At 41.2% G+C, this 15090-nt stretch overlaps 1 protein-coding gene across 6 annotated transcripts in view; it reads right to left on the minus strand.

Moving 5' to 3' along the window:
* Positions 1–15090, minus strand: part of GRAMD4 (GRAM domain containing 4) — a 74360-nt gene that overhangs the window by 20626 nt on the left and 38644 nt on the right. For all 6 annotated transcript variants that reach the window (XM_052681141.1, XM_052681138.1, XM_052681140.1 and 3 more), the window contains exon 4: positions 5977–6097. In XM_052681141.1, the coding sequence (XP_052537101.1) occupies positions 5977–6097 (121 nt within the window). The remainder of the gene's footprint in view (positions 1–5976; positions 6098–15090) is intronic.

Genomic DNA, 15090 nt, shown 5'->3' on the forward strand with positions numbered 1-15090 from the left:
TCTCATCCAGCAACAGTCTGGAATACCAGGCTTACTGCCTTCCTCAGTAGCACACCAGAGTCTGGCTCTGGCCATTCCTGGTGGTTTTTCCATTTGTTCATTTTTTGGCACTGTTTTACTTGCCATCTGCCTCTCACTCTTTCCCCATGAAGAACATGACCTTTATGAATCACCAGGTTAATGACAACTCATTACTGCACCTGTGAATCAGGTTATAATTAGCCACCTCAGACAAATTTGGTTCAGGAAGCTCAAAATTCATTCTTTAGGCTTGAAAACCCATTGGGAAGCCCAACTCACTACAGCAAGACCCCTGATGGGCAGGAATCATCCTTCCTACAGTTTCTGAACCTCTTATCATGCCAGAGACCAATTAGAAGGCAGGAAAATACGAACTGTCTTTGAAACAACACAGAAGGTTGTGTTTTGCTGCAGACTTCCTAACTGCAGCCTGTACCAAAGAAAACAAGCTGCATTAATGCCTCTGTGAGCATGCTTTCCACCCAGAAAAAAAGCTGTGGTCAGTAAGGCTAACGGGCCATCCTCCTGATGGAAGGGCATGTTTATACAACTACAGATTGAATCCACTTAGAAGCAAAGGCTGATTAAAACAGGAAATAGCAAGCTACAGCTAAGAAAAGATGAGCACAAGTGTGGGAATTCTTTTATACACACTTGGCAGGGAAGCATGGATGTTAGAGCTGCTCATGATGAGTACATATGCAATGTTTAAAAATGACAAGCACACATCAGTGAGGCTTCCACTCAATTCTGCCCCACAGAAACATACAAAATGGTGCCAAACTGTTATTTTCATAGCCATATGACCCAAATGTTTAGGGAACTTTGATGCTGAACTTCTGCTCGTTTATCATATCTAAATATTTTTGCTTTGTGTGTCTTTAGCCTTGACTACAGCTGTGAGTTGAACTGAATGTGAATCAAAAGAATCTTTCCAAAAAACTACATGAAGACCTGACCTACTGCACACAGCTTTACAACAGCTACAGGGCTGCTCTCAGCCATGTGCACTCTTCCTACAGACTAGCTCTAATACTGAGCTCACAAACCCATCATCATTCCTTTGACAGCTTTTCTGAAGCCAGTTATGTCTCTGTTGGATCTCAAAGAAACACATGCACACTTCCACGGAAAGCACCTTCCAATAACAGAAACAAAAATATTATGCAGAAATGAGGTATTTTCACGGCTCAGTTTAAAGACAAATCAGTCAGATATACATGGCATCTCAACCAGAGGGGCTGTTACATACTTGAGTTAAAATACTTTCACGTTTTCCATTTCCCTCCCATTAAAATACACCAAATACTTTAGGACGCTTTGTCCTTCCCACACAGATATTCCCACATTTTACACGGCTAATTTAGTTTGTACTTTCAGAAACAAAATAACAGCTCTCAGAAGAACTGTTATCAACTCAAAGTTGTGCAAGATCTCATCTAAATATCTGTGGCCAGAGAAAAACAACAAAAAAAAACAACAAAAAAACCCACAACACCCCGAACTACTCTTTACAGGAGGTAGATTTGGTGACAGGCTGATAAGTTAAAAATAATGAGAAGGACAGTTCAGCAAGCTGGATTTGTTAGCAATCCCAGCGCAGTACGACTGCCAAAAACCTGACCTGGGTGTCAGCTTCTTGCTAGCTGTATGCAGTCCCAGCCTAACAGGTACCTTTCCAGTGGAGAAAGTCTTCAGTGAACAGCTATTTTCACTGTCATGCAGAGCATCTTCTCAAGGGATGCCATTCAGCAAGGGGCCAGTTAGTCAATAAAAATGCACAATACAGAAGAAACGGTGGCTTATGTCAAACCACTGTCTATTCTTCTTAAAAATAGCTCAAGAGATTCATATGAGACACAGCTTGCTGGTAAGTGTTGTTACAGTACTTCGTATTTTTTATTGTGTGACAGAGCTGGAAACAAATTGTAAAACAAGGCAGCAACAGCCCACAATTTACACTAAACAAGCATTACTCACACAAGACTATTCCAGATTATTTATGCATTGTTCCACCAGTAAAATGTTACTGGCTTCAGCTGTTGCACCAAATGCTGGGCTGTCTCAAAGTGTCTATGGAAAACTTGAGCCGAGGGCCTCTTTCTGAATGCTCAGACATACAGTGAACACTGCAACAAATAAATCCAAATCCAACTAAACATCCCCTTCTTCCACTCCCCCCTACAAACAATTTGATGAAATAAGCCCATGCTCTACACACAAAAAATATGTCATTAACCCATTGTTCTCTCCTTGTTGCACACTTTGCATGTATCTATACAGCTGCGTGTACTGATCTGCTTCACATATAATTCTGAATACTGGAATAGCTAAAATAATTTCTTTCTCCTTACAATATACCTTGATTTGTTTTTCATTAGTAGTTCATTTCTGTAAGCAAAGAGGATACATGCAAACATTTTTATAAACATACTACTTGAAGATGACATGGAAACTTAACTGAGACTTGGGCAAATGTTTCTGTTGATGTAAGTACAAACAGTGACTTTCCAAGGCAAATTCACTTAATAAAATTAAGTTGCTAGCAGATATATATTTAGCCTACTATATGCTTGATTGTGTCAACACTGTGTCTGTAGTAATAACAGAGGTATTTTAAAATGCCTACAGTAAAGTGCAAACAGATAAAAAGCAGTGGAAAAGAATTTCACACAATGAGCACGGTGTAACAAAAAGCCTAGGTAAACTAATTTTTCTTCTGAGTGTAAACTGGAAAGCAGCTTCAATATATTTTTTTTGCTGTTGTATAAATGTCAGCCCAAAAAGATTGAAATGTTAGCAACATGAATCAGAAAAAGACTTGGATAAAATGGGTAATTGGCTGAATGTAAACCTCAAGTGCAAGCCAAGTTCAAAGGGCTACTGTAATCCTTAAGATATCTAAATGGGAATACAGCATTGAGGGGGAGAGGTCATGCCACATTAGTTTAATAGTGGCACACTTGTTAGAGATTTTCTCTGATTAGCGTTATCCACAACCCAACACAACAGATGTTGACAGTTCGAGAGAAATCACTGAGAGCTGAAAAAAAGCCCAAACATTTGATAAACAAAGATCAAACTCTTTTCTCTGTAAAATGCTCATACTTGCAAGTCACAGTCAGACCCTTATTTGGCCAATATCAGATCTTGGGACACCCCCATTGCTTCCTGTAAAGAGCAAGTCCACACACAGGACAGTGGGCACTTCCTACAGAGGAAGCCCTTGTCCTTCTTCAGAACTCTCAGTTAGAATGGAATAATTCTCCCCCTTCTGTGATGGGCATGAACCCAGGTGTTCCCCTCTCAGAAGAAAGCCTAAGGGCCAGAGTTGATGGTACAACCAGTACTGTACTCAGCTACAAGCACACGGGATTTGCTTAGTTTCAGCTGGGATGGAATTGTTTTCTTCAAAGTGTCTGGTATAATGCTATGCTTTGGTTCTAGAAGAAAAATGATATTGATAACACACCATTGCTTACAGTTGCCCACTAAGCAGTGCTGTACAGGGCCAAAAGGGCCCAAAGAGCTGGAAGGGAACAGAATTAGGATAGCTGACTTAAACTGGCCAAAAGGATATTCCACGCCATATGACATCAAGTGGAAGGAGTTCTGGAGGTGGTGGGAGTTCATCTCTCTCTATTCTGCTGCTTGGGGGTCTAGTTGGGGGATGACAGGCAATTGCTTGTGCATCACTTGCTATACACATTTTTATATACATAGTGATAACTAGTTTCCATTTCTCTATCTCAGTAAATAGTTTTATCTCAACCCACCAGTTCTAGTTTGTGTTGTGTTTTTTTTTCTTTATTTCTCTCCCCTGTCCCACTAGGAAGCAGGGGAGTGAGCAAATGACTGTGTGGTGCTGCCTGGTTGAACCATAGCAGGTAGCATATAAGACAAAAAGGTGCCCTGAAGCATCAGTTTCACCTACTAACATTCACACTTTATAATGCTGTTATGGGGCAAACAGATATTCTCAGCATGGGAACAGGTCCAACTTTGTCCCTCTTCCACTGTTCCCAGCAGTTCAATCAAACAATGAATCTTCAGTCTAGACACTAAACGGAAGTTACATGTGCATGCAGCAAAGCCAACCAGCACAGGAGGTGAAAAAAGGTCTCCTACTTTGCAGCTCTGAGAGCAACCATAAAACCACAGAAAAAATTCCCAAAACAGAACCATGCAGGTCACATTTCCAGTGCATGACCACAGGACTGGCTTGCAAGGACCTCACAGAGCCTCTTCTAAGCATACAGTGTGGGTCAGGACTGCACATGGACCAATCCTGCATGGAACCAGAGATTTTGACAAAGCATCAGCCAAAATAAAAAAATCTAATGCTGTACTAGGTTTGGAGAGTAAGAGAGTAATTGTATTTCATCTGCCATTTAAAAGCCTTGGTGAACCTACAGTGTGAACACAGACTTTTCATCTTAAGACGGAAGAATTAAAGAATAGTAACTGAAGCACTGAAGGGGAAACACAGGAAAATCTGGAACTCTACAGTCTGCAGAAAAGAATAAGTGACCAAAGGTAATACTTAAGCTGAATGCTTAATAGTTACTCACTTCTGTGATTAACTCAATTCTAAGTAGAGACACTAGGAAATGTATTAAAGAAACAAACTCCCACATTTGCTTCTTCGTAGTTAACAGTGAACTTCTGAACTACTTCCATAGCTTAGCATAGACTACTGAAAGCAAGTAAGCTCACATACTCTCCATAAACATCTCCCATCCCCCTGCAACAGAATACTGGGTGTAAGGGCAGCTGGCCTAACCATAAAAGGATTTTTATGCTCAGCATATGCACTGCAGGAAGTAGCTGGTGAAGTTTGTATAGTATTGGAAATCTCATACCCAGACCAAAAGTTTTGCCAGTTTGCTCTTGCCTGTAACCTCCAAATAGCTGGCAGCGTTTACTCTGCACAATTACCAACTCAGCTTGCACTATTTAGTGATAACTGTAGTTGATGCTGAACCACAGCTCCAAGTACTCAGCCAAGTAACCTTAGCTATGCTGAGGACAACAACGCAGGCAAGCGAGCTAGACCATCAAGGTCACCAAGCATCTGCTACAGTTCTAAGATCTAAAGTCTCCATACAGACAGGCAGACTAAGAAGAGACATCATCAAATGTGTTGCTTAGTAGCATCAGGAGAAATGTCTTCAAAGCTGTACAAATTTAGGAGTATGGGGAGGGACATACTCTTCACTGTAGTGGCAAGGAAGGCTCAAATTTCAGCCACTTCCACACATTAAGGACTGTGGTGTGGTACTGGGATGCCCTTGCACTCACCAGAAGAGGAGTAGCACTGACTGGGCAGTCAGGAGATGACAGTGTTTGAAGAGGCAACATGTATTCATCAGCACGGCACAGGCTGTGGCATTCAGCATCACACAGTGCATGCTGACAGCTCCATGCAGGTCAGACCCCAGAGATGATAGGAAGAACATTCCAACCAGACAACTGCCAGGACATCTCTGTTGCTATGACAGTACGTATGGTCAAGTAATACGGGAGTACTGCTCTGTACAAGATGTACTTTCATAGGAAAGGACAGCTTCTTTCTCTGTGAACCACTCGTTTATTTTAAGAGTCTAAACTGGAAATGGATATTTTCACCCAAACTTTCATTCAGTTTGAGACCTCAAGTGGCTTTCAGCTATACAGCAAAGACATTTCTCTTACCCTTCTTTAAGTACTTCACTGACTTCATGTTCTAGTTTTCACTTTCCCTGCCTCTTTAAAGCCCTTCCCTTAATGTTTCAGTCTTTGTTTCATCACTCAGCTTCCTGATGTACTTTTACAGGAAAACATAGTTTCTCTCTCCGTGAATTACTCGTCTAAGTGAGTCTAGGCTGGTAATTGATGTTTTCACCAAAACTCCTCATTCAGAGAGTCCGAGACCTCAAGTGGCTTTCAGCTATACAGTGAAGACATTTCTCTTACCTTGCTTTAAGTACTTCATTGACTTTTTGTTCCAGTTCTAGCCTCCTCTGTCGTTCCTTTTCTAGTTCTTGCCTTAATGTTTCAGCATTCGTTTCTTCTCTCAGCTTCCTGAGTTCCTCCTCTGTTAAGTAGGATAGAAGAAAAACATTTTGTTATTTTGAAGAACAATAAACCCTAAATATGGCAAATAAGATTTTTTTTGTCGTTTTCTTGTCGTTTCCATTTGGGCTACAGCGAATATTTTCACCATAAAAAACAAATAATTGAGATCTGGAATAACTTCACAAAAAATGCACAGGTATACCATGTATAAAACGTTCCATTCTAACTGTTAAAGCAAGTAGAAAAATGACTTCAACGTTCTCCTTTACAGATACATCCTTTGGTACAAGCTACCTTTAGCTAAATACAGCTTGACATATCCTTCATTCCCCACAGAAATAATCAGCAGGAAAGGCTATTTGTTGCTCATAATAATAAAAAAAATCTGTTCCTCCTTTTCCTCCCATGTGTATGGGTAGGAAAAAACAAACACATACTCATGAAGTTATCCAATGCTATATAATTCTCTGTCAACAACTGGCACGCTAGTATTTTCATTCAAGTCAGGTGGATGCATTACAGACTTGAGTACAGCACAGAACAGGTTATGGGATGAGGAACTGAGTACAGGTTTCTGTTTTTTTCCAAGGTTACAGTGTGCCTGACTAAATTCCAAGAAATTATGTATGTATAAACACACCTATATATACACAAATATACATATTCTCTTTCATGAACTATCAACTATGCATAAGACTTTTTTGTGGCTAATTAGCTTTGCTTTTTGTCACTGACAGTATCATTGTCATGATCTTATTTTAGTCTAGAGCGACAACAGACTTGCTGTCACCAATTGCTTTGCCAAGATAGGCACTCAAGAGACGTGACAAAAAGAAGACTGGGAATCTCTTTTGTTCTTTCCTTTTTTTAAATGACAAAATTACTCTATTTTTTGTTCTCTGGGCTGCTGAGTTTTTTAGCTCAGTCTTGGCAGTAAGTAGAACAGCAGGTGTATTTCAGGCTTATAGCAAACCAGAGCAGAAATACTTGCTAATTCTACTATCTCCACAGACACAGGAGTTCAAGCTTTACAGTTTTACACGAGTCACAGATTATGTTCTACCCTACAGCAACCTCTTCTATATAGTCTTGTAAATTTGTGGTCAATCTGACAGTTTTGATATCTGAACCTTGTCACTTCAATCAGCGTGTGCCTTGAGGAGGTCACAAGTCCCACTGCAAGTATTCAGAAGATCTGATAAACTCTCTGCCCCCACTGCACGAGGGGCTCCTGCAGTATCTCCCATCATTTTATCTGCTGTGCCAGTTAGCTGGTGGCGGATTATCCATATTCCTGCCACACTGAGAGGTTTAGAGCACAGAATTAGGAGAGAAAAACATGAAGTGAGAGAACAGCACAATGCGATGTGTTCCACTGGGAGGCTACAGGTTGTATTCCAGCAAACAGGAGTGCGCTGTCATTTCACCACTGATGCTTTGTTAACAGCCCCAGAAAGAAGACATGAAGCAGAGAAGTCAACTTGTCCTCTAGCAAAAGAACTCCAGATTTATTCTCAAGACTATACTATGCTATGATATGATACAGAAGGAAATCTCGTGCTGTTGCAGCAGAGATTGTTTGCCCTGTAGATAAAGATACCGGCATAAGGGCACATCTTTTTACACAGAGCTGTTTCTAATTACATGTTTACAAGCAATTTGAATTCCAGCAAGAAAACTGTGCTTGCAATTAGCCTTTCCTACACTTTCGAGAGTTTGCATTGCTGCATAACAAGAGCATGCATTCAAATGAACGGAAGCAGTTCTTGTAATTCAAATACACTGGAGCTTGTGCAATATTACAAAAGGTTCCAGAGGGAAGATTAATTTCTCAAGACCATTAAAGGGAAAAAAATTCTTTGATAGCTATTTGAAAAATAAAAACTGAAAAAAAGAGGAAATGAATAAGCATTTTGTGTACACAAGAAAACCACAAGTAGTATAAATTAACCTCAGTGCTCTTGAAAGCCTACACCGATCTTCCAGCTTTCGTAATCCCTCTTGTTCTGATTGTACTGTGGCTCATCCTATTAAAAACAAAACAAAACCCAGAAACTTGAACACTGGGAGGACAAGAAGAGCCAGATAATTATTTTATGCAAAGGAGGCAGAGTAAAAGGGTGCACAATGAACAAGACAGAACTCCTATAAAACAAGGCAAAAAACACAGCATCTGATAGTACTCCTTAACTTTCAAGTATGCAACTTTGCAATTTAAACCCACCTCAGCTCTGCCCGTTCCATTCTTTAAAGCAGCATTTGTTGCTGCTTTGGCAGCAGTATGGGTCTGGCGTCGTAAAATCTCCGTGTCTGGTGAGTTAAATATGCCAAGTTTGCTAAGCAACAGAAACCACCACAGAGGATAGAAAAAAGAAGAAGAAAAAAAAATATAAAAAAAAAGAGCTGTTCTTCCTTGCTCTCTGCCCTGAAATAATCTACAGTTTGGCTAAACTGAACTGCAATTCTCAAGCCCCAGGTGCTCCTCCTGCAAAGCAACCAAATTGGCCACAAAGACCAGAACCCACGAACTCTAGAGCAGAGCCCACAAGATAACACCATATCTTCCCACTGAGCTTTACAGATGTGTATTCTCCACGATGATGAGAGAAGCGCGCTCCTTGGAGTTCACTCTCACACAGCCAAAGTCCAGTGCTCTCCCTCCTCCACCACCCCAAAGGGGTGCACACAAAGAAGGCTGTGCTTCAGGTCCAAGATTACTCCATTTCCCTCCCAGGCACATCAGTCACAGCTCCCAGTCTCCTGCTGTATATGACATTACAAGAGATTCGGGGTATGGCTCAACCAGACATGGAGATGCGACCCTCAAAAATGCTTTAAAGACTCTCCAAGTAAAGTGAAGTTTCTGGATGCTGCTTGCTGCATTTTTAAAAATGAGCTTTAGAAGTCTGCAAGGAGTCAGTCATCTAAATTTAAAGATTTAACATTTCCAGAAGCTTAGTTGCTCTCACCCAGTCACTTAAAGACAAGCTACCCAGTATTTCAATACAATGCAGCTATCATTCCCCACCATGCCATCAGCCTTACAGCTACTGAAAAAAATCAGTTTCCCTCTCAGGACAGACAGCAACGTTTTGCTAAAAACCCCATAAATACTGTATATCTATATGTCTAGTTCAGAGAGAACAAAGAAAGCCCAGCAATATTTGGGAAAAGAAGATGCTATGTTAGGCTCGGAAGGCATTACACAGTAAGTTGGCTTTCTAATTCAACACCGCAAGTGCAGTAAAGCGGATGTTTCCTTTAATAAGGGGATTGGAGGTGGATTAGGGAGACTCCCAGTAGCTATTTTACATAATAGCTTTCCTTTGGAGGCCTACAGGTATGCAGCAAAATCTCCCTGTGAGACAAAGAGAGAAAAAATTGCTTCCAGAGCAGAGCCTAGAGAGAATACTGTAAATTGGTGTTTATGGATACCGTCAGCTCCGCGTTAAATCAAATCAGACAAAGTTAAAACAGCAGAAGTGCCAAATAGCATTGGATGTATCCTGCCACATTTACATGGGGAAACACCAGTGCTTAATAAGACAGGAATAACTCTTCTACGTCCATGTTAATTATGGCAAATCTCCCTTTAACCCCTTAAACAATTACTGGAGTTCAAGTATGTAGTCCAATAGGTAATGAACGTGCTAAATCTCAACAACACACTACCAAAGTGGATCTCAGCACCAGTGCTAGAAGCTATCTCCAACACATGCACCTTCTGCCTTTGCCTGACTCCCAGTTCCTCCAGACAGCCAGAGTATTAAGTGTGTCCCAGGTAAGCCAGTACAACATAGCAGACAAAAATGTTAAAAATCTGAAAATACATATATTTTTACTGCCATAGACTTTGAAGTGCTTTTATTCTTTATCCTGAACTCCAGCAACAAATAGTATAGTAGAAGACATGGAAGCGCTTCACCATTTGTCATAAAGTAAAGCCACATTCTAAGAACACTTTCTGCTGCCTGAGCAACAAGTAGTGATGAGGAAAGACCTACCAAAAAAATAACTACTTAGGTTGGTAGGTAGGTCTTTTTTTTTTTTTCCTACTTTTTATGGTGATGTTGTGATTTATTTTGTATCGTGGAGGCAAGTTCCCAATCCACAGCTACAAAAGGATACAGCTGAAGTGTGAACTAATTATTTACCAGTTCTCCTTTGAATCCTTCCCTTCCCTCCCCAAAGGCTTCTGTCCTCTTCACCACAGACTCGACAGCCATGGAGACTCCAAAGCCTTACCACACATCTATCTGTAAGACTTCAAATAATGTACTAACTTTTGATACCAGACAGTGCCAGACATTCTAATTTTTTGCATGAGAGATGCTCAGGAAAGAAAAGGGCTTGACTAAGACACTGTTCCAGCAGCTTCACTTTATTGGCTGTCCTTTGTTCTTTAAGTCACCTCTTCAATTTATGAGCTTTCAAGTCGGTACAGAATTTTTTGAGCATGGCACGCAGGCTCTTGTTCAGATTAGGCAAAGTGCACAGCTAATGGTGGTGATAATGCTGAAAAACAGTGCTTTGTAGCCGAGAATTTGCTTTGTCAAACAGCACTATTTTGCTCTTTGTAGCTGTTTTAATTTTCATGGAAACAAACAGGATGCATTACTTTTGGAGCAACCTACATACTTCCAGTATGTTGCAACTACAGTTCCCTCTTTCTACAAGCACAGTTTAAAATACCAGTGAATGCATTCTTGAGAGCAAAGAAGAGTCATTTAAGGGTTCAGATTCACCTATGGAACATTCAGCAGTTAGTGCCACAGTAACATTCGATACAGCAAACATAAAATTTTTGTCATGTTGGGTTGTTTTGTGGTGTTTGCTTCTTTTTTAATCACAAGACATTCAGTGGTGAGGACTCTTAGGCGAGCAAAGAATTTGTATGAATAAATTAAAAAACCAATCAAACAAAAAAAATCCAAGACCTCTCACGATCTGCCCAAGGAGGCTGTGGATGCCCCATCCCTGGAGGCATTCAAGGCCAGGCTGGACGTGGCCCTGGGCAGCCTGGTCTGGTAGTTGGCGACTCTGCACACAGCAAGGGGTTGAAACTAGATGGTCACTGTGGTCCTTTTCAACTCAGGCCATTCTGTGATTCTATGACACTGCTGCACAAAGATTAAAATGCATTCTCCACATATTTAACTACTCCTACAGAATTCTCATTCCTCTTGCCTCAAAAACCTGTTTTCACGTTGTCCTAGAAAACTTGCCCTGCACTACTTTATCTTCAGCTGATCTTTGCTGAACTACACTGTCTGTCATATGTGGAAGAAAATAATGATAAAAACACTTTTCTTTTTTAAATCCAACCAGACTACGTACAAGGGCAAGTAGTAAGACACTTAAATGCTAATGAGGTAAGATATGGCAAAAAAAAGGCAGTGAAGATGGAAGATGGAAGGAAGAGCTATTCATTTTATTCCATTTGCAAATGCCTTGCTTTGTTAATTCAATGGTTTTCCTTTGTGATCACATCCCTCCTGTCTGCTTGAAAGAGTCTTTCACGCAGAAAGAAGAGGAAAAAGATTTTCTAATGGGAATACGGCTGTCTCATGAAGCCAGAGAAGCAGACAGGATACATTAAAAATGGACTATGTTTATCTGGCGCATATCTTTTCCTCCTTCCTCCTGCATTCTGTATGGGCACTCTGTTAAAAGCAGAGAAATGAAACAGTTAAATATTTAAAACGAAAGAATAAAGCACACGCACATTTTCACCATAAACTTTCTCCAGCTCAGTCCAGTTTACCTGCACACAAACTGAAGTGACCTGTCACTTTCAGAAACAGCTAAGCCAGCTCGCTTTCAGCCAACCTATCTCAAATATGGCTGTTAAAAAATCCCCCTTTCTCCTTTTGCTCTTCTTTTCCCCCTTCTCCTTTCTTTGTCATTTTGCTGCACCTCCATTTACTGCTTTTTGGTGGTTTTTTTTTTTTGTTTGTTTTGTTTTGCTTTTTAAGGCAAAACTCCTTCTCCAGCATCATCAATAGGCACAGCTTTGGGGAACCAATTTCTGAATCTCTTAGCATACGCCTACAGGAACTGAGAGAGAGGCATGGACTTCCTCTGCACTGATAGAAGGCAGAGCAGAGCTGATCCAGAAGCAGCAGCAGCGAAGGCTGAGCCTGAACTTTCATCCTGCTGCTCAGGAGTGTGGTATTCTTCATCTCAGTAGCAGAATTTTGTGTTGTGTGTGAAGTGTTGTTCTGTCTTCCATAAATGAGGAAGTCTAATTTAAAAAGCACATCTTATTCAACATCTATGCGAAGTGGTGTGGTCTTCTCTCTCACCACTCCTGTTGCATCCCACTTGGAGCAGGTGATGTTAGAAAGAACTGAGATGTCATTACTACAGTTGGAACAGAATAATTATGCTAATGTTTAATTAGTTACCTTACATTTACACACAGATTTTTCAATTGAGCTTTATTATAATAGACACAGAAAAGACAGGAGCATTTCACTTTTGCAACGGGCTCTAGCTTAAAAAGCTTCCTGAAAACATGCTGATTATCTTAAAAATCAACAACTCACTCAGATCCTACTCTCAAAACATCCACTGTGAAGTTCTCTATTGTTAGATGCACTTCTGTCAGCTTAAAAGTCATGAGAACTACTGCTCTGTGAATTTTCAGAAATTTCAGAGAATAAAAATGTCAGAAGAGCTGCAGATCCATCTAAAATGAAGAGAGCTGTGAAAAATGTTGTCGTTAGCGCAGGAAGTGTTTTCACTCCATGATTTTGGCAGAATAAATGAATCAGGCTATAAACATTTCAGCTCCTGGTTTGGGAATAGCTGCAGACTCTCTACGACGTCTGTGTTACTGAACGGATAAGGGAAGGGCAGGTTCTACAGAGCTCCTAAAATCTCCAGCCCAGTTATACAACAGGGACAGGCACAGTGCAGTGTCCACACTGCCCCGCTCAAGGTTTCAGCTACTTCCAGCCTCACAATTCATGAAGCAAAGCTGGGCAGCCAAAGAAAAAAAAAAAAAAAACAATGCAGGAGGAAGTGCATGCCGTATCTACATAACACAGTGCTGTAGGCAGCATGTGTCAGAAGCAGTGAGGGAGCAAGTTTCAGAACCAAAACCAATCTATCTTTGTCAGCACAGTGCTGCACTGAGATTAATTGGCCCCACAGAAGACATCAGAGGAGTGTGGGATCCTCCTGGGTTGGGCCTCCCAGGTTTCTGGCACCTTCACACAACCACTGTCAACACGTTTTGGGCAATATCTAGTGCAGGCTGCACAAGGTAGCCCTGGAACAGGACCAGCCCAGGACTCCATCCTGCTGCTGGCTCTAGGCTGTAATTGTAGCCTTTCCTTCTCCGGTCTTGGCAAGCCTGGGCTCTCGGAGTCAAGCTGAGAGAGCAAGAGCAGAACCCATTCTCCACCAGCTAGATAGAGCACTGGACATGTACTATCTCCCAGAAACACCCATCAGGAATCTGGGAGTCCAGGATATTAAGCTGAGAAAAACAAGGCTGAGGTGAAGGCGCAGAGGCAGTACAAAGCATCAGCACGCTTTAAGAAGGTGGGCTGCTGCATCAACTCCTAATTCTACTTCAAAATTTCTGAACCAAAGGTGACTACAGGCTGCTGAGTCAGCAAGAAAGCAAAACTTGCACTGAAACAGTTCCCCTGCTGTTTTCCAGCTTTGCTGCTGCAGCAGGCATTTGACCTTGGTATAAGGAACAATTACACCAAGGGTACTGTGACAATGGGACTCTGACTCAGCTTTACAGTCACTTTGTTGCATACAATTCCTGCGACTTTGCTAGGAGCTGTTAGTATTTCTATACAGAATAGGCCTTCAAACAGGATAATTTGGTCACAACCACCAGCACCACACATTAAATCTCCTTTTCTAACATCCCAGATGTACCTGAAGACCACACAGGTATCTGGAGCTCTACTTTCTTCAGTACATTCTGTTAATTCGCTCTTCATACAAACAGTCACTGAGTTGGTTAGCAACAAAACAGAAGAAGCCACAGTTAGCCACACACACAGTTTAAATATACATACCAGAGAGGGAGAAAAGTTCAGCAGAACTTTTGATGTGAAAGATGCATTCTCTCAACTTCTTTAATATTGTTTTAAAAATCATAACCTTGAACAGTGGTTTTTTAAGCACCAAGGGACTCCTGCAACAGCCTGCTGAACAGAGAGGGATGCAAAATCCTTGTGGGAAGGGACCTTATTTCCTCCCAAAGCCTTTCACTCTAATTCCAAGTTCCTTCAGTTCATGTCACCAGGTGACTCTTCTCTAAGACATCTGGTTTATTTACTCTCAGCTGCTGCCACCATCATCTCCTCTTCCTTGAGTTGCTAAAATTGAGTTGTGACAGGCTTGAACATCCCTGAATGAGAATTAGCTAATGCTTCAGGTGAGCCATAGGATGCATGCCTACCCACAAAGCATGCCTGTAGCACAGAGTGCTGGCATAAACTAATAACCAGCTGCAGAACTGCCCTCTACAATCAGGCACAAACACAGGGAAAAAAGCCCTCAGTGAGGTACAAATCCAGAAGGATATCGCCTATCCTTTTGTCTTCCGAATGCAAGAGCAGCAAGTTACGCTTTATTTCTCCTTTAGATACAGAAAGCGTGAAATGAAAGCACTGAAAGCTGTTGTAGCATGGTTCAATAGTTTGTTCATCTGTACTAAGTATGATCTGAAAGAACAAATACTGTGAACCATGTTTTCAAAAACCATGCTAACCATATCATATTAGTCTAGGCACCCCAGTTCAGTATCTGTCTTCCAAACCTGAACCCTCAGCTAGCATCCACGTAGTGCTGGAGTGCACAGAAGCAAGGTTGTAGTAATGCACCGTCCTTTACAAATGTAAAATAGCAACAGCTCCAAAACTATTTTTTTTTCATCCACTTCTGTTCGGTGTTTCCAGCAGACGGAACTCTTTGCAGGTTTCATTCAGCAGGCATTTAAACACTGATCTGCAGGAACGACTCACTGAGTCATCCACTCCA

The sequence above is a fragment of the Tympanuchus pallidicinctus genome, unplaced genomic scaffold (genome assembly GCF_026119805.1).
Source record: "Tympanuchus pallidicinctus isolate F22 unplaced genomic scaffold, pur_lepc_1.0 scaffold19, whole genome shotgun sequence".
NCBI classification, from domain to species: domain Eukaryota; kingdom Metazoa; phylum Chordata; class Aves; order Galliformes; family Phasianidae; genus Tympanuchus; species Tympanuchus pallidicinctus.